The sequence below is a fragment of the Pelobates fuscus genome, chromosome 11, assembly GCF_036172605.1.
Source record: "Pelobates fuscus isolate aPelFus1 chromosome 11, aPelFus1.pri, whole genome shotgun sequence".
NCBI lineage: Eukaryota > Metazoa > Chordata > Amphibia > Anura > Pelobatidae > Pelobates > Pelobates fuscus.
In genome coordinates, this window is record NC_086327.1 from 3,668,605 (window position 1) to 3,688,230 (window position 19,626).

At 43.5% G+C, this 19,626-nt stretch overlaps 1 protein-coding gene across 1 annotated transcript; it reads right to left on the reverse strand.

The window, feature by feature from the left end:
- Positions 1-12,339: 12,339 nt before the first annotated feature.
- On the reverse strand, positions 12,340-19,307 carry LOC134577684 (interferon-inducible GTPase 5-like). Its single transcript, XM_063436544.1, has 2 exons — positions 19,278-19,307; positions 12,340-13,605 (listed from the first exon to the last, which is right to left on the reverse strand). Exons 1-2 carry the CDS (start codon positions 19,305-19,307, stop codon positions 12,373-12,375), a joined length of 1,263 nt encoding a protein of 420 aa, XP_063292614.1. The 3' UTR covers positions 12,340-12,372.
- Between the last annotated feature and the right edge of the window lie 319 nt (positions 19,308-19,626).

Below are 19,626 nucleotides of genomic sequence, written 5' to 3' on the forward strand. Positions count from 1 at the left end.
TCCAAGCACTCTGGCAGACACCACAATCACCGAACTGAAGAAGCATAGGAATCCTTTCTAGCATATGAATGCTGTATACAGCCGAATAGGAACCATACGAATAGGCTTGCACTCCAAGCAGTCAAACTGGAACAGCATACAATAAATCCTTCCCCCAATAATGAGACGACACTTCACTTTGAGGGTAAAACAGGAACTCTCGACTGGCTCATCCAGCCTGGCTTTTATTTCCAACTCACACATACAGGCCACACCCAGGGGGAGGCATAAAAGAACCAATGACATAGATGTTACCTCCCACACATCCCCTCCCCTTAGTGTGACACATAATCCCATTATGCATACTGTCATGCCTTAACTATGGTATCCTCTTACTTCCTGGTTCCACGGAGCCTAGCCACACCCCTTTATGACACGGTCTCCTTATTTAATCCGACCGCACCAGCTGATCGACGCTGGATTATTGAACTACGTTCCGTACTCACGAACCGGCTACAACATCGTTGTGAAAGCCCTCTGTTACCGGACCGGACTGGAAGACTTCAAGTTCCCTTCACCTCTCCTCATCCACGACTAAAGCTGAACTCTCTTCACTCCTGATAACCGCCTCTGAGGAGATCTCGGGATCCAGTGTTCTATGTGCCGGAAGCTAAGTAAAACCTCTGTGATAAGCGTTGCATCTCAAAGCTGTTATTTCCTGTCTCCAAAGTCCTTCAATAAAACAAACCCGTTACAGCTAACTTCAACTCATACTTCATATCAGTTAGCTGCATCTGTCTTGCTTCAGTTAAAGCCTATGGAACAGCTATTGTAACTTCTTATCACCTAATTCATTAACACTACTAAGAGACTCTTTCTGATTCAGTGTCTGCTAATTACTACCGTTTACTACTTAAAGCTACAGTGCCTGTAATTGTGGACTTCAGTTATCGTTTACTACTTAAAGCTACAGTGCCTGTAATTGTGGACTTCAGTTATCGTTTACTACTTAAAACTACAGTGCCTATAATTGTGGACTTCAGTTATCGTTTACTACTTAAAGCTACAGTGCCTGTAATTGTGGACTTCAGTTATCGTTTACTACTTAAAGCTACAGTGCCTGTAATTGTGGACTTCAGTTATCGTTTACTAATTAAAGCTACAGTACCTGTAAATTGGATTTAAAGTCAATACCTTTTACTTTTTATAATAAATATTCAAACTATAAGAAATCTGCAGTTGTGTTCCTTCATAACAAATGTTTAGACGTGACAGAATAATCCAGCCCTTGTAATGGATCCAGCAGATTTCGATTCTACGATAACTACGCTGAATCAAAGAGTTGATACACTAGCCCAAGGTGTGCAAGACCTGCAAGTTACTAACGAAAGAATTCTCACTTATGTCAGAGATTTACAAACTCATACTCCTCATACCATTCTGCACTCGGCTAGCGATCCTGCTGTATGTAACCCTGAAAAGTTCTCTGGAGATCGTTCTAAATACAGGGAGTTCCTTAACTCTTGCAAACTATTAATTGCCTTGAAACCTAGATCTTATCCTACAGAAAGAACTAAGGTCTGTTCGGTTATTTCCTTTCTAAGAGGTGAACCTATGTCATGGGCCCATTCCTTTCTGGAAAACGATGACCCCATCTTAGACTCACTGGATGAATTTTTTGAAGCCATGTCTCTTCTCTATGAAGATCCTAACAAACAAGCAACAGCTGATTTAACAATCAGAACTCTACAGCAAAGACATAGACCCGTTGAAGATTACATTGCTGAATTTAAAAGATGGGCAGTAGAAACGCAATGGAATGACATCACATTGCGCAACCAATTTCGAATTGGTTTATCTGAAGCTGTAAAAGATGAACTATCTAGAACAGAACTCCCTACTACTTTGAACGCTCTAATTCACTTATCAATCAGCATTGACAGAAGATTACGAGAAAGAAAGGCCGAAAAAGCCCTCTTACATTCTAAAGACCGCAAACCTTTCACTCCCTCAAAAGCTCCTGAAAATACTTCCTTACCAAGTGAACCTATGGAAATAGGGGTAATAAGAAGTCCTCTCACTCCTGAAGAGAAGAACCGAAGACGTCAATTAAACCTATGCATGAATTGTGCTTCTCAAGATCATTTGGTTCCAGATTGTCCCTTATTGAAACGGACAAAGGCCGGTAGGCAAGCCTATACCTCTGCGATCTTCAGTGCACTCCCTTCTACACCAACCACTCAGTTCACTCCTATATCTCTCATACTACAGTGGGATAAGGTGAGAATTATGACTGAAGCTATCATCGATTCTGGTGCAAATGGAGTATTCATCGATTCAACCTTTGTAACAAAGAATAAAATTCCTTGTGTTCGAAAAAACATTTCTGTTCCTATTAAAGTGATTGACGGCTCCCTTATCTCCTCGGGACCGATTCTTCATGAAACCATCCCTCTAAAGGTAACCACCAATCATATTCATACTGAATTTCTAGTATTTGATGTTATTCCATCACCTCTCTATTCCGTTATAATAGGGATCAACTGGTTAAGGAACCACAACCCTCAAATTTCTTGGTCTCCCTTCTCTCTCACCTTTAACTCCCATTATTGTAAAGAAACATGTTTACAACAAATTCCCATTCTTCAGATCTCCAAAGAACCAACTATACCTTCTTGTTATTCAGACTTTTCAGACGTATTCAGTAAAAAAGAAGCTGAAACGCTCCCACCTCATCGTTCCTACGATTGTCCTATAGACCTCATACCTGGTGCCCCAGTACCTTTTGGGCACATCTACCCTCTCTCTGAGGCTGAATTGCAAATTCTCAAAGAATATCTGGATGAAAACCTACGGAAAGGGTTCATTAGACCCTCTAGTTCACCTGCTGCCTCAAGTATGTTTTTTGTGAGAAACAAAGACCAGACTATACGTCCTATCATTGATTACAGAGCCTTAAACAAAATAACAGTTAAAAATCGTTATCCTCTTCCCCTCATCAATGAACTGGTTGAACGATTGAAAACTGCTACCATCTACACTAAGCTTGACCTTCGCGGGGCATATAATCTCATCAGGATAAAGGCTAATGATGAATGGAAAACTGCTTTCCGAACAAGATATGGCCTCTTCGAATATCTGGTGATGCCTTTTGGCCTCTGCAACGCCCCTGCAACTTTTCAACATTTCATAAATGATATATTTAGAGACCTATTGGACGTCTGTGTTATCATTTATTTAGATGATATTCTCATATACTCCAACACTCCTGATGAACATAGAAAACATGTCAGATGGGTGTTATCCAGACTCAGAACTCACAAACTATTCGCTAAACCCGAAAAATGTATTTTTCACGTCAAAGAAATAACCTTCTTAGGTTATGTTATTTCCCCTCATTCAATAAGTATGGATAATTCAAAAGTCGATTGTATCATCAACTGGCCTGTTCCCTCTACAGTAAAAGAATTACAGCGATTTCTAGGGTTCGCCAACTTCTACAGAAAATTTATTAAAAACTACTCTGAGATAGCTCACCCACTCAATCAACTTAATAGTAAAAAACATCCCTTCAATTGGAACGAGAAGGCTCAAACTGCCTTCAATGAATTAAAGAGAAAGTTTACAACAGCTCCTGTTCTTCAACTTCCAAATCCTTCATATCTTTATGTCCTTGAAACGGATACTTCGGAAATTGCAATTGGAGCTGTCCTTTCTCAACATAAAACTCCTCAGGAACCTCTTCATCCTGTCGCCTTCTTCTCACGATCATTATCTCCTGCCGAAAAGAATTATCCTATAGGGGAAAAAGAATTATTAAGTATCAAAGTGGCTTTAGAAACCTGGAGACACCTTCTTGAAGGTGCTCAGAACTCTTTAATCGTATATACTGACCATAAAAATCTCCAATATCTTCACTCCAATAAAACACTGTCTGCTCGACAAGTAAGATGGAATCTCTTTTTTTCCCGGTTCAACTTCCAAATCGTCTTTAGACCTGGGTCTAGAAACAAAAAGGCAGATGCCCTTTCCAGGATCCACAAAGACACTATATTTGAACCTCCTCCGCCTTCAGTCATTGGAATTTTATCTTCTCTTATTGACGACATTAAAGATCTCAGCGAAGATGCTCTTGAACTTCCTAAATCAATTAAATTATCCAAGAAAAACGGTCTCTACTATTTTAAAGACCGGATTTATGTACCTCCCTCTTTCAGAATTAAAGTACTCGAATTTATTCATGATTCTCCTCTGGCAGGTCATCCAGGTATAAAAAAGACCCTTGAATTGTCTAAAAGATACTATTGGTGGCCTCGTCAAGACCAAACTATTGAATCTTATGTTAAATCTTGTTCTATATGCCAAAGATCCAAACATGTCCATCATCAACCATTCGGTCAATTATTGAATTTACCGATTCCTGAACGACCTTGGCAATCCATTTCTATGGACTTCTTGGTGGAACTACCTCCTTCTCATCATCATACCACCATTTTAGTGGTAGTAGACCGCTTCACGAAAATGTCTCATTTTATTCCTTTGAAGAAGTTACCCTCATCCTCTGAACTTTCAAAAATATTCCTTGACAACATAGTTAAATTTCATGGACTGCCAGACGAAATCATTTCAGATCGAGGAACTCAATTTACCTCCAAATTCTGGAATGCATTATGTGCTACTCTTCATATCCAACGTAAACTATCATCTGCATATCATCCTCAAACAGATGGACAAACTGAAAGAGTCAACCAATGCTTAGAGCAATATCTACGATGTTATTGCTCTCACTTACAAGACGATTGGATAACATGGTTACCCATGGCAGAATTCGCATACAATAACTCTTTTCATACCAGCAGCAAAATGACTCAATTTCTATCCAATTATGGATTTCATCCTTCCTCATTTCCTGCTCAGACAGTTTCTTCATCTAATCTCTCCGATTCGAATCAAATCTCTCATATGTCCTCTTTATTCAAGAAATTGCATGAAAATCTAGAATTGGCCTCCTCCAATCAAAAGAAGTTTTTTGATACAAAAAGACAACCTTCACCCTCTTATGAAATCGGTGATCTTGTCTGGCTTTCCTCAAAGAACATCTCTACAAACCGTCCATCAAAGAAGTTAAGTTCCCTTTTTCTTGGTCCTTTTCCAATAATATCGGTTATCAACCGTAATGTTGTTAAATTGAAACTTCCACCTACTTTGAAGCTTCATCCTGTTTTTCATGTGTCCTTACTAAAGCCTCATCATCCTGACCCTTTCCAAAGAAATGTCACTACTTCTCCTGATCCCATATTGGTCCAGGGTGAAGAAGAATACGAAATTCAAAGTATACTGGATTCAAGGATCCATCGTGGCTCTTTACAATACCTCATCAGATGGAAAGGATATGGAATTGATGAAGATACATGGGAAGACTCCTCTGTCGTTCATGCTGACAAATTGATTTCCAAATTTCACAAGCGTTACCCCTCTAAACCAAGTCAATAGCACCCAGAGGTTGCTCATTAAGGAGGGGGTACTGTCATGCCTTAACTATGGTATCCTCTTACTTCCTGGTTCCACGGAGCCTAGCCACACCCCTTTATGACACAGTCTCCTTATTTAATCCGACCGCACCAGCTGATCGACGCTGGATTATTGAACTACGTTCCGTACTCACGAACCGGCTACAACATCGTTGTGAAAGCCCTCTGTTACCGGACCGGACTGGAAGACTTCAAGTTCCCTTCACCTCTCCTCATCCACGACTAAAGCTGAACTCTCTCCATTCAGGATAACCGCCTCTGAGGAGATCTCGGGAACCAGTGTTCTATGTGCCGGAGGCTAAGTAAAACCTCTGTGATAAGCGTTGCATCTCAAAGCTGTTATTTCCTGTCTCCAAAGTCCTTCAATAAAACAAACCCGTTACAGCTAACTTCAACTCATACTTTATATCAGTTAGCTGCATCTGTCTTGCTTCAGTTAAAGCCTATGGAACAGCTATTGTAACTTCTTATCACCTAATTCATTAACACTACTAAGAGACTCTTTCTGATTCAGTGTCTGCTAATTACTACCGTTTACTACTTAAAGCTACAGTGCCTGTAATTGTGGACTTCAGTTATCGTTTACTACTTAAAGCTACAGTGCCTGTAATTGTGGACTTCAGTTATCGTTTACTACTTAAAGCTACAGTGCCTGTAATTGTGGACTTCAGTTATCGTTTACTACTTAAAGCTACAGTGCCTGTAATTGTGGACTTCAGTTATCGTTTACTAATTAAAGCTACAGTACCTGTAAATTGGATTTAAAGTCAATACCTTTTACTTTTTATAATAAATATTCAAACTATAAGAAATCTGCAGTTGTGTTCCTTCATAACAAATGTTTAGACGTGACACATACAGTGTAAAATATACTTTTACACAACTTTCATAACTTTAAAACCATACATCACATTCACATAAAAATACATATCCACAATCAATCCATTCAGGGGAACAACATATTAAAAAATGGCATGAATCCGACCAGGGGTTCAAAAGTTACTAAAAGTATATTTTGTTCCTTTCTGGCTGGCAGAAAAACATCCCCACAATGCATCATGGCTTCCTCCCTTCTGCCCTGGAGATAATTGGAGAAGTAATCCAATTACCCAGGACTAAAGGCAGACTCCATTAACCACATGGTTGCAAAACAACATAAAACACTTTAAAATACATAAAGTCACATTTACACATAACACACAGACATTTCACCTATCCCCAGATAGCTGGGATCTGCACGCACAAAACTACTGAATAGCGCGCAGATCCTACTCACACAGTACAATTGCCATGGAGCTAAAGTCTTTCCCATAGTCTTTCATTATATGAATAGGCTCCATGGTATGGCTATCTGGGGTATCACATTCCCATAAAGTCTGGTCCATAGTCCAAAGGCAAGAGGCGGGCAATCAGCCCCCTCCAAGGACACGTGGCGAGGTCGGTTTCGCCACACACAAGAACTTGAATCTGACAATTTTTATTTTATCAGAGAACTTGTTCGGGATACAGAAAGGAAAAAAGGGAGGGTAAGCGGTTAAGGTACATCGATCTTATTCACATCTTATACATTCAAGAGCAAACTGGTTATTCATTCTCGTGGGAGTTTTTCCGCTGCCCTTGTGCCTTCGGTCTAGTACCATGTCAGGGTTGTCTTTCTCTCCTAAACCTGGGTTTGGTCCGGGGTATGGGAAGGGGGAAACCTGGGGACAGGCTACGGTAGGGGAAGAAGAATGGGGGAAATAGACGTCGAAAGCCTCTCATCTCTCTTTGTCTCCTTCTTAGTTAGCACGCTGTGTGCGGTCACCGGGTCTATTCCCCTATCTAACTACTTAACTATGTGCAATGTGGGTGTTTGTTCTGTTATGCCCTGTAGATTGTTTAACCTCAGCTTGGTATACCTCAATGTTGGCTGTTGTACCATGGTGTTTGGAGTCGTTGTCTCTCTGCGTCAGAGCAGTTAGGTCTTAGGAGTGGTACTATTCATCCTTCGTGTATATATATATATGTGATATGTTATTGTTCTAACATGACCCCCTCCTCCTCCTTCCTCAGATATGCCTCCCATATGTTCCTGGCTTCCACTATGTGGTGTGGGGGTTGTAGCCGCTGGCAGGTTTTTGTTTCATATGCTAGGTTTAGGGAGATCTGTTGGAGAAGGCTAGATCTCTCCGGTGGCTGTTGTTGTTTCCACCCTCTGGCTATTAATAAGTTGGCAGCAATCAAAATATGATATGTTAGGTCGGCATGTGGTTTTGGGAATGGGTCAATCGAGATGAAGAGTAGGGCATTTTCTGGTCCCAGGTTGGTTCTCGTGACCAGTGCCCCTTGTATCACCCCCTCAACTGCCTTCCAGTATCCTCTGATGGCCGAGCAGGCCCACCAGATGTGGAGCATTGTGCCCTACTCTATTAAACATCTCCAGCAAAGTCTCGAGGTGTTGGGATATATGGTCGCTAGTCTAGTCGGTACCAAGTACCACCTATATTGTATCTTGCGCATTAGCTCTAGGTGGGATGCGCATCTGGATCTACCTTTATGGACTATGAAGGCTTGGTTCCATTGTTCTTCTGAGAAGACTGTACTCAAATCCTTATGCCATGCCTCCCAGGTGTGCGGTTCCTAAAATGGATGCCATATACACGTCCACTGATAGGAGACGCGAAAGGTATTAAACTGATAAGAATAATACGAAACACACCACTCCTATCTGGTGGCACAGTAGATTGCCCGCGCAGTGCCCCAAATTTGAAGTAAGAGGACCAACCAAGCATCTTCTTCCATCTACCTGTTACAGAAATCGCTGCCATATCCATACAAGTTGTACATAATGTACAGGATAGTTTTCCAGGGACAAATGTTGTAGCCTGTTGAACGAGGTGACCTTGCTCGGGTCCCAGGTGTGCGGTTCCTAAAATCGCTGCCATATACACGTCCACTGATAGGAGACACAACAGGTATTAAACTGATAAGAATAGTACACCACTCCTCTCAGTAGGTCCCCCCCATTGTGATTTATGCCCCCCACCCACCGCGCAGGGGTGGGGGCCGTGGGGGAGGACAGTAGGTCCCCCCCATTGTGATTTATGGCCCCCACCCACCGCGCGGGGTGGGGGCCGAGGGGGGAGGACAGTAGGCTCCCCCCCAGTGTGTATCAGGGTCCCTGAGGACAGGTGTCAATCCATATCTGCCAAGTGACCCTATGTAGGGGGAACAGTCCCTATTCTGCTCTGTGTCAGTGTGTTTCAGGGATCCTTAGGATAGGTGTCAATCCATATCTGCCAAGTGACCCTATGTAGGGGGAACAGTCTCTATTCTGCTCTGTGTCAGTGTGTATCATGGTCTCTGAGGACGGGGAACAGTCTCTATTCTGCTCTGTGTCAGTGTGTATCAGGGGCTTTGAGCACAGGTGTCAATACAGACCTGCCAAGTGACCCTATGTAGGGGGAACAGTCTCTATTCTGCTCTGTGTCAGTGTGTTTCAGGGATCCTTAGGATAGGTGTCAATCCATATCTGCCAAGTGACCCTATGTAGGGGGAACAGTCTCTATTCTGCTCTGTGTCAGTGTGTATCATGGTCTCTGAGGAAAGGTGTCAATCCATACCTGCCAAGTGACCCTATGTAGGGGGAACAGTCTCTATTCTGCTCTGTGTCAGTGTGTTTCAGGGATCCTTAGGATAGGTGTCAATCCATATCTGCCAAGTGACCCTATGTAGGGGGAACAGTCTCTATTCGGCTCTGTGTCAGTGTGTATCAAGGGCTTTGAGGACAGGGAACAGTCTCTATTCTGCTCTGTGTCAGTGTGTATCAGGGGCTTTGAGGACAGGTGTCAATCCATACCTGCCAAGTGACCCTATGTAGGGGGAACAGTCCCTATTCTGCTCTGTGTCAGTGTGTATCATGGTCTCTGAGGACGGGGAAAAGTCTCTATTCTGCTCTGTGTCAGTGTGTATCAGGGGCTTTGAGGACAGGTGTCAATCCATACCTGCCAAGTGACCCTATGTAGGGGGAACAGTCTCTATTCTGCTCTGTGTCAGTGTGTATCAGGGGCTTTGAGGACCGATGTCAATCCATACCTGCCAAGTGACCCTATGTAAGGGGAACAGTCCCTATTCTGCTCTGTGTCCGTGTGCATCAGGGGCTCTGAGGACAGGTGTCAATCCATATGTCAAGGTGTCAATATGTCATATGTCAGGTGTCAATCCATATTCATTGCGATTTAGGAATGTTAGGTGATTTCAGCCATTTATGGATTAAAAGCAGACTCTGCATCAACTGTGTAATTTTCCATGGGAGTTTTGCCATGGATCCCCCTCCGGCATGCCACAGTCAAGGTGTTAGTTCCCTTGAAACAACTTTTCCATCACTTTTGTGGCCAGAAACAGTCCCTGTGGGTTTTAAAATTCGCCTGCCCATTGAAGTCAATGGCGGTTCTCCCGGTTCGCCGGTTCGCGAACGTTTGCGGAAGTTCCCGTTCGCCAACCGAAAATTTCGGGTTCGTGACATCACTATATATCATATATATCGTTTCTACTGCATCAATGACATAATGTGCAGTAGTAAAAGTTGATGCTGCAGTAAGTATGAAATACTGTGGCAGGGCTGCCTTCCTTTGAGTAAATATAAAAATGAGTGGATCATGTGTCATAGAGCTAACATCGGATAATGATGGATACAAATGTATAAGGTTTAGATATAAACGTACTATATTTCTAATATTGCGTGTACTGCACCTTTTGTCTGTCCACTGAATCTGAGCGGGTTCTGCCATTGGTCTCTAGTGGTAGGCACCTCGGCCCTGGCTCCCATAAAAGGGCCGGGGCGCCACGTCCGGACATAAAGGAGCAGGTGGGCGTGAGTGCCAGCCTGTGCTCCTGCGACCCACAGGGAATGTGGCCGCGAGGGAGGCCCCAGCAGAGGCCTGGCCGTGGGGGGTAACCGCACTGGCGCCCAAACCAGGGTGAGAGGAAGAAATTGCCCATGTAGGTGCAAGCCATCCAGGGCAGCTGAGGCTCCAAGGCACAGGATGGCAGAAAAGCATGCAGGCCCAGGACAAACAGGAGCACAGAGGCAGGGAAGATGTTTGCTGGCCAGAATCCCAAAAGGCACTGAGGTAAGATGATCCCTGCCCCCCTACAAACACATAACCACTCCCCTAAACACATATAGCCACGCCCATATACACATACAGCCACGCCCCTAAACACAGAGCCAATCACTAGCACCATCCCCACACTCATACACGTCCCTTGTCCATTTAGCTGTGCTGACTCCTCCTCTCACCTATTATTTCTTAACTCAGACTCTTGTGCTAAAGAACTGTGTTACATGGATAGCAAAGACAGGCGAAGATGCATAACTCAAAAAAATGCATGTGTGAAGGTAGTTGGGATAGCGTAGGAAAAAAAACCTTTATTTATAATAACTTGACGAAAGACGTAAATGTTGACAAACAGGCCACAGCTTTATTTAAAACAATACCAGTATTAACATAACATTCATTAACTGTAACTTTCATTGCCAGATCCTTGCCAACCAACTAACATAACCTGGGCTCGTCCATACACCACAACAATCCTTCCAACACCATCCATGCTAACCACTGGCTTTGGCTCAGTGGACACGTCTTTATTCATAACGTATTCATAAATCCTGAGGCTAGGAGAGGGATCAGCCCTGAACCTTTCCACTGGACCGCTGGTCCAACCCTGACTGACTGGCAAGGTCCTTCATCCACCTGTTGTGACAAGAAAAACAGTTACACACACAACTCTACCACAGAAACATAACAAAGGGAGGGTGGGCGGGAAGCTGTTCCCAAGCTGGATAAATAGGATGGCTGAGGGTAACAGGAAATGGCCCCCTCTAAAAAAAAAAAAAAATTATATATAACCGCCCCTTTATCAAGAGGACCTCCTTTCTTTGGACTTCCTACACTCCCTCCCACTCACACGTGTCTCTGTTCCCTGCTAGCTCTTTGGTCTGCCTCCTCAGGGTCTTCGTTGCCTGTGTTTCTCTTAACACTTCTTTGAATTTTTTGCCCCCCCTTTTTGTTTATCCCCTCTTGTGATTGTCTTACCCATTTTAGTGTTGATTATCCCTCATTTTCCCCGTTTGTGTGTCTTACACCCCTCGTGTGTCTCTTACTTTCTCCCAGCCCATTTGTGTGACTCTTTATGCCCCTCTGCAAGTCTCTTTTCCACAGCCCCTTTTGCAGTCACTATTCCCCTTGCCTGCCCTTCCAAGTAGCTATCTTGATCCATTAATCATTAGATACATTTACCTATTATCATTATTCATAGCATTTATATAGCATATTCCGCTGTGATTTACAATTATAAAAAGGGGGATATTTAGAGGTGAGGAAGGAGCTGCTCAAACAAGCTTACAATCTGAAGTTTAAGGTAGGTGCATATAAATTGTTTGTGTCTTGCCCAGGGACACTTACTGGTGAGGTGGACTGAGAGGGATCTGAACATGACATTACCAATGCTCTAATCCATCATCTAGTAATAAGACCTATAACCAATACTGATCAATAAGAACACAGATATTTCATACACAGGGTGAGTTGTTTTATTAAAGTGAAGATTATAACCGAAGACAACAGAGGGTCTAGCAATATCACGTTTATACTAGCAGTGACAAAGATTATGCGACAAAATAGTCAACGATATCGCTGGAAGTCGTTATGCTACTAATGCAGGTTTTTTTTATTTTCTTTTACTTATTTGATAACGCATTAAGTATTTTAATAATATTTGTAGATAATTTTAAATATTTCCTTAGGACACAACATGCTATAATAGTACATTTTATATTGTGGGGGCAATAAGATTTCAAATCATTCTCAATAAATAAGTTTTATTGGAGAATCAGATCCCGAACCTTTTTTGCATCTTTAACAACATCTTGGAGGCATTCTGTTAGTACTTTATATGTTGTAACATAAGCAATGCCCGCTGCGGGAAGACTGCCAAGAATTGGGAAAAAACTGAGAATTTTTTCGGTTATTGAAACCGTCCTATCTACACTTTCCTTCAGCAATGTTAAAATAAGGGATGCGTTGATTTCCTGGCTGGTGATTGCGGATTTCATTACAGATTTTATTTCTTTAAAATCTTTGAGAGACTCTGTAGCTAAATATTTCAAGGAAGCTTCATCGAGAGAAAAAGTCTTCACGTATAATTTTAAAGTTTCTTCCATTATTACAGCATTATAACCAAAAGACAGACCAGGCAAAGCCATAGCCGTCGCAAAAGATGTCCCAAGAGCCCGTAGCCAAATATCACTTCCCAATGTTTGATTTTTGCCCTCGATTATTTGTAAAGAAGTAACAGGCAAGGACAGAAGAAATTTGCGTCTCTTGTGATCGGGCATTTCATTTTGCATGGTTCCTATCATGCCGTGGAAATCATACAGACTCAAATCAAAGGAGCAAAGGAGAAACACATGTGGTTGTCCTAATCCCCCCTCCTCCAGTTTGTTAACGCAGTCCTCTCGGAGTGTTTGCAGTACTTTCTCCTCATTGTACGTCTTCGGATTACATCGTTTAGCGTTGGTCAAGTCTTGATCAACCTTTGATCGAATAAAGTAGAATTTCTTATTCATGTCTCCGATGTCTTTTCCCAGTTGGATGTGACTCTCTTTGAATCGTTCTGATGCAATGATTATGAAAAAATCATAGTCGTCCATCCTAACTTTTTCACGATAACTTTCTGCCTGAAACTCAGGAGTTCCCAGACCCGGAAGGTCCCAAAATGTTACATTTTTGTCCTGGGGGTGAGGATATTCAGTTGGTTCCATGGTAGTTTCCACCACACCTGTTGCAGCAGCACCTTCATCATCCTGAGCCACACCACGGATGGCATTGATAAAGGTGGATTTTCCAGATCCCGACTCCCCGGTTACGGCAATTTTCAGTGTGGCCCCATCTTGTTCTGCTATTTTATTCTGGATCTTTTTTGCTATTTGTTCAAGATTTTCGGTTTCCTTACCGATGATATTCCTAATCTTTTCTAACTCCTCTTGACAAATGATCTCACTGGTTACACCACCCATTTTTTCCAGAATATTTTCTGTTAATTTTGCAATGCTCTGAAATAAATAAATGAATATATATATGAATTGTTATGCCAATGTTTCTAAATTGTAGAACTGCAAATGAAGAAACACTTCTGGGAGTAAAAATCAATACATTTTTACACGTTTAGAAAGCTTAAAAAAACAAAAATTAATAAAAAAAATAGCAGCAGTCTGTATAATCTAAAAATAGCAGCAGTCTGTGTGACGAAACTACATCCTTAGTGCCTGTGGGAAAACCCCTGTTAATCTATTTGTGTGTTTCCCACTGTATTATTGTGTGTCCCCCTAGCTTTTCATGTATTGTGCCTGTTCCTCGTTCGGGAGCATTCGTTAAAAACAGAACCAGTTAGTCTCCTGAACAGGGACCACCCCGGTGCCCTATTGGAACATTCACATCAATTAATCAGAATGTTTGCCCCTGCAACATAAGTGAGAAACCGCTGGGTGGCCACCATTTCGTATAGACAAATGCCAACCAGGGAGAGCCTTCGTATTCCCAAAAGTCTTCCCTTGCCCGGGGTTCGCACCGGAGCCGCGAAAGAAGACCAGTCGGGAAAGGCATGGTGTGGGTGTTCTGGAGGTTGGTGGTTACACTTTTGGGACACTGGCTACTTTTGGTGTTTTTTCTGTGCCTGTGAGACAAAGGGACAATCTCTTTTCCCACGCCTTTGCTCCCAGACACAGAAGATCCTGGGATGAAGACCCCCTAACACTACAATCACTGCACTAACCCCACCCCTAACACTACCATCACTGCACTAACCCCATCCCTAACACTACCATCACTGCGGTAACCCCACCCTTAACACTACAATCACTGCACTAACCCCACCCCTAACACTACCATCACTGCGCTAACCCCACCGTTAACACCACTAACTCTGCACTAACTCCACCTCTAACACCTCTATCACAGCACTAACTCCACCTCTATCACTAATGCTGCACTAATTCCGCTCCTAAACCAGTTATGATGAATTAACTCCGCCCCATCGCCATTAACACTGTACAGATGTATAACATTAAGAAGAAGCACAGTGTAACATTCAATAAAATTAATCTGATAAAATACAACTAATATAGTAAAATGTCAAAACGTGTTAGCAGTTCGTGAAAAAGCCCCTAATTTTAAATCAACTAGGTGTGCCACAAAATCAAATATTTTAAGAAACAATAAAATAGACAACACAACAAACAAAACAACTTTCGATTATTGAAGCAGTTTCAGGGGTTGTCAACCGTTGGCACTTCAGATGTGGACGACATCTCCCTGATGCTTTGACAGCACTATGCCTGTAAGAGCATTGAGTGCTGAAGTTTGCCAACCCCTGGTCCATCAGGATACCGTAAATGTTTTTGGTGTGCCAGCATACCTTCAGGGGTGGTGCACAGCCACCTAAGGGCATGATTGACAGGTGACAGTAGTGGAGCATGCAGCACAGAGCTCCCCATCCAGCCTGTCCCTCATTAGAGCATGACCGAGCCACAGACTATGGTAGAGGAGCTTCAAATCCCCAACCTGGCATGACAGGAAGTGCTCACAGAGCACTGAATAGATCCTCCACCGCGGTGCGCTGCTCAGCCATGCTACACAGAGGAGGTGAGATGGTTAAGTGAGACCCATGGAGCAGCTAAGTGGGGGAATGAAACAAATGGAGGGCCTGGAGGTTGCCACAGAGGAGAGGGTCTGAAGGGTAAATGAGACACATGGATGGGCTGGGGGTAAATGAGATACACAGAGGGGGCCTGGGGAGGGGGAGAGCGACACACAGAGGGTCTTGGAGGGGGAGAGCGACACACAGAGGGTCTTGGAGGGGGAGAGCGACACACAGAGGGTCTTGGAGGGGGAGAGCGACACACAGAGGGTCTTGGAGGGGGAGAGCGACACACAGAGGTTCTTGGAGGGGGAGAGCGACACACAGAGGTTCTTGGAGGGGGAGAGCGACACACAGAGGTTCTTGGAGGGGGAGAGCGACACACAGAGGTTCTTGGAGGGGGAGAGCGACACACAGAGGTTCTTGGAGGGGGAGAGCGACACACAGAGGTTCTTGGAGGGGGAGAGCGACACACAGAGGTTCTTGGAGGGGGAGAGCGACACACAGAGGTTCTTGGAGGGGGAGAGCGACACACAGAGGTTCTTGGAGGGGGAGAGCGACACACAGAGGTTCTTGGAGGGGGAGAGCGACACACAGAGGTTCTTGGAGGGGGAGAGCGACACACAGAGGTTCTTGGAGGGGGAGAGCGACACACAGAGGTTCTTGGAGGGGGAGAGCGACACACAGCGGTTCTTGGAGGGGGAGAGCGGCACACAGCGGTTCTTGGAGGGGGAGAGCGGCACACAGAGGTTCTTGGAGGGGGAGAGCGGCACACAGAGGTTCTTGGAGGAAGGAAGGCACACAGAGGGGCTTGGAGGAAGGAAGACACACAGAGTGACTGGTAGGGAGATACACAAAGGGGAATATGGAGTATAAGTAACACAAAAGTGCACAATAAATTCAAAAGGGGAGTTAAGAGAAACACATGTGAAAAGCACACTTTAAAACAAACAAGATAACGTCATTGTTTACAACCGTGTAACATCATACATTCACCACTTCACCAAACTTTTCTTAATATGTCGAGGTAGTTGGACTGAAACATTATATGGAAATGTACGTCTGCTTAAAATAAAGCCGCTCTTTTGTTTATTTTGAAGTCCTAGGAGTGCTTTATTTCATGTTCGAGTAATAATCTAAAGTTTTTTAATTTTAAGTATAGACTTTTTCTTTCCCCAGGGCTGCTTTTAGTTCCCAGTCCAGCTCTGCCTTGGTGCATAGATCATGCCTCTGCAGTTTCACTGCTCAATTCACGGAAAATTAGGAGTTACAGGGATACTCCAAGCACCAAAACAACATCATCTAGAATAAGCTGTCAGGCCCTAAAGGCACTCTTATCACAAGGGACTAAACCATTCTTGAAGTTGCCTCCCAGTGACAATGTCTACTTACCATTCACAAAACTGGCTTGGAAAAGGTGTTTCTTTCCTAGCCAGTTTTGTGAATGGGCAGTCACTGAGCGTCAGCTGACCACTCTCAGCCAATCAACAGCGCCCCTGCCCGGCGGCATTCCGCACTTCCTGAAACTGAAGTTTCAGAAGCCAGATGCCGCCTGGGTGGGAATTCGACATCGCTGTTGGTGGCATCTTAGGGGTTAAACCTTTCGAGAACAGTTTAACTACTTGAGGTAAGAGTGCCCCTGGGGGCCTTCCTGTGACTGACACATGGTTTCATCAGATGTTAAATTACTTTAAACGTTTTTACCTGCTGCTCTATAAATGTAACTTTAATTACATACAGGAGGCTCCTGCAGGTCTAGCAAACTATTAACAGAGCAGGAGATAAGAAATGATAAATTAAACTCACTGTGCAATAAAGGACATTAGATAACTTGTGTTTAGGAAGGCTGTGTAAGTCACATGCAGGGAGCTGTGACTAGGGCTGTATAAACAAAGGGATTTAACTCCTAAATGGCAGAGGATTGAGCAGTGAGGCTGCAGGGGCATGATCTATACACCAAAACTGCTTCATTAAGCTAAAGTTGTTCAGGTGACTATAGTGTCCCTTTAAGCAATCCTGAGAAAACGGTGTAAGGGTTTAAATCATCCAGTATCGGTTATTAGAGATTTTAGCTGAGTGAATTGTTCATGTAGGACTAATCTAAGAGGTTAGGCCTTGACGTGCAATGTCCTCAACTCAGCAGCATTTGGCTCCAGCCATTATCTGAAAATCGCATGATCATTCCCGGCTTCTGCATACACACGGAGCAGTAACATCCTGCCACGACTGTATTTTGCCTGCTTTTGTGGCGGTTATAAGCAAGAACCACGTCTTAATAATGTAAGAGTGCCTGGATGGGAAAGAGGGGAATTTAAATAAACTGACATTATTCCGTTTTGTATCTGAAGGTATCAAAGTGTTCATTAGCACTGAACACAGGAGATATTTTTTGCTACATTGGATGATATAAAGGCTGTGTGAAGCTGCCCCCCCTACAATCGGCACAAATAAAAAATCCCATGTGTTTCGGGAGTGCTACGTTTGTACAGTTTTTTGTTTGTGCCGATTGTAGAACCTTTACACAGCCGGATATAAACCCTCACATTGAAACTCTGTGTTTCAGACTGTTTATCAGAATTGCTCAATTCCCGCAGGGACTCGCTGTTTATTGATATAAATAAGGTTTGATTTTGTGGCATTTAGGGGCTTATTCACTAAGAGCTGACACTTGGTTTTTGGCATTTTAGATTACTGAAACTTCCGGAAGTTTTTAGGTGTACTTGTCCTTTTTATTACTTGTGATTGTTAGATTATTATTGTTAGTATTTATATTCTTGCATGCTCCCTTTTATAATTTAATTGGAATTGTACAATAGATATAGTGCAAGAAGTTCTCTGGCGGAATGGAGGGATATTGTCTCAGCAGTTATATCGCCAGAAACAGGCTCCATTTCCAAACTCAGTTCTCTGTGTGAGCAATCTTCGGCACTCCAGAGACTGTGGACTACATCTCCCATGATGCTTTGCCAGCATTATGGCTGTGAGAGCAGTAATGGAGATGTAGTCCACTGGATGCATGAATGTCCAATGATTGCATTATTTTATTTATAATCACTCGTTATTTCTGACATCACTAGCCCGCTGTCTCCAGATTGCCAGCAGTGTGCTCACAAGGAATCTCTCCTTCGCCACATTATTCCCTGTGCTCACACTGTACAAATCACGGATATTCGGATTATCCCAATCAATGTGGATTCAGAGTTTAATACATAAATCCCAGTGTGATTTACAGGGCGCTGGTAGATGAACAAGCAGGAAACACATACAGGTACACGAAGGGTTAATAAGGGAGTGAACGCAGGGTCATTGCTGAGAGGATAGGGGGTAGATTTACTAAATACTCAACTGAAAATCAGATCACAAATTAGGATAAAATAATCAAGCGGTTACTTTGGGGAGATAAAGAATGTATATAATGCGGCACTTACTGGTTTGGTTTGCAGTCAGTGAATAGACCCCTAGAAAGAGCTGGGAGCCCAATAAGGCAGAGATACACGTGGAAGACAAGTGAAACTGGATACGGCGTCAGAAATACAATTTAAAGGAAAATAGCACAGCGTGAGTATTACAGGGCAGTAATGGGTTAATTACAGAGCACAGATTGAGTCCAATCATTCTCATTGGGATTCGGAATCAGAGGGCAGTGAGGCTCCAGAACCTGCTGATCTCTGGGTCCCTCTCCAGACAGACAGACGGGTACAGGGCTATCTCCAGACAGACAGACGGGTACAGGGCTATCTCCAGACAGACAGACGGGTACAGGGCTATCTCCAGACAGACAGACGGGTACAGGGCTATCTCCAGACAGACAGACGGGTACAGGGCTATCTCCAGACAGACGAGTACAGGGCTATCTACAGAAAGACAGGTAAAGGGCTAATTACTATAGTGAGAATCTAAGTGAAGTCCCAGAGAATTCCAACTTTAACACCATAGCTGACCTGAAAGCAAAGCCGTCCAGTTTGGCTATTTTTAACTTACATGTGAATTTCTCCCCTTAATGAATAACCCCGATGGAGATAAATAAAGTGTGTGTTGGGGGGGGAGGGGTTCATTTACAAACCGTAAAGTCTGACAACACCGACTTACTTGCTGTTTCCACTGCCGACCTCCACTCATTAAGGGGGTGGAGAGCCTTAATTACACATTTATTACCTTTTCACAGAGGTGGAGAGATACCTGGTCTAATATTAACCCTCTCAGTGACGAGGACCCAGAATCCCAGCCATACCGTGCACCTCCCAGCATTTCACATGGACACAGAGGGACACCTTAACGGGATACTATAGCTGTTTATAGGTTCCCTATAGTGCCCCCCCTCCCTCGCGCCCCCCTCACCTACCTGATTCCAGCACTGATGTTCATGGCGCACGGTCAGGCTTCGCCTCCGCTCCTGTCAGCCAGCAGTTGAGACCTAATTTACATATGCGGCAAGTGC

Coding starts and splice junctions, on each gene's coding strand:
- LOC134577684 (XM_063436544.1), bottom strand. CDS start 19,307: ATGAGTGGAGGTCGGCAGTGGAAACAGCAA. Junction 13,606..19,277: donor GTCGGCAGTGGAAACAGCAA/GTAAGTCGGTGT, acceptor TATTTATTTCAG/AGCATTGCAAAATTAACAGA.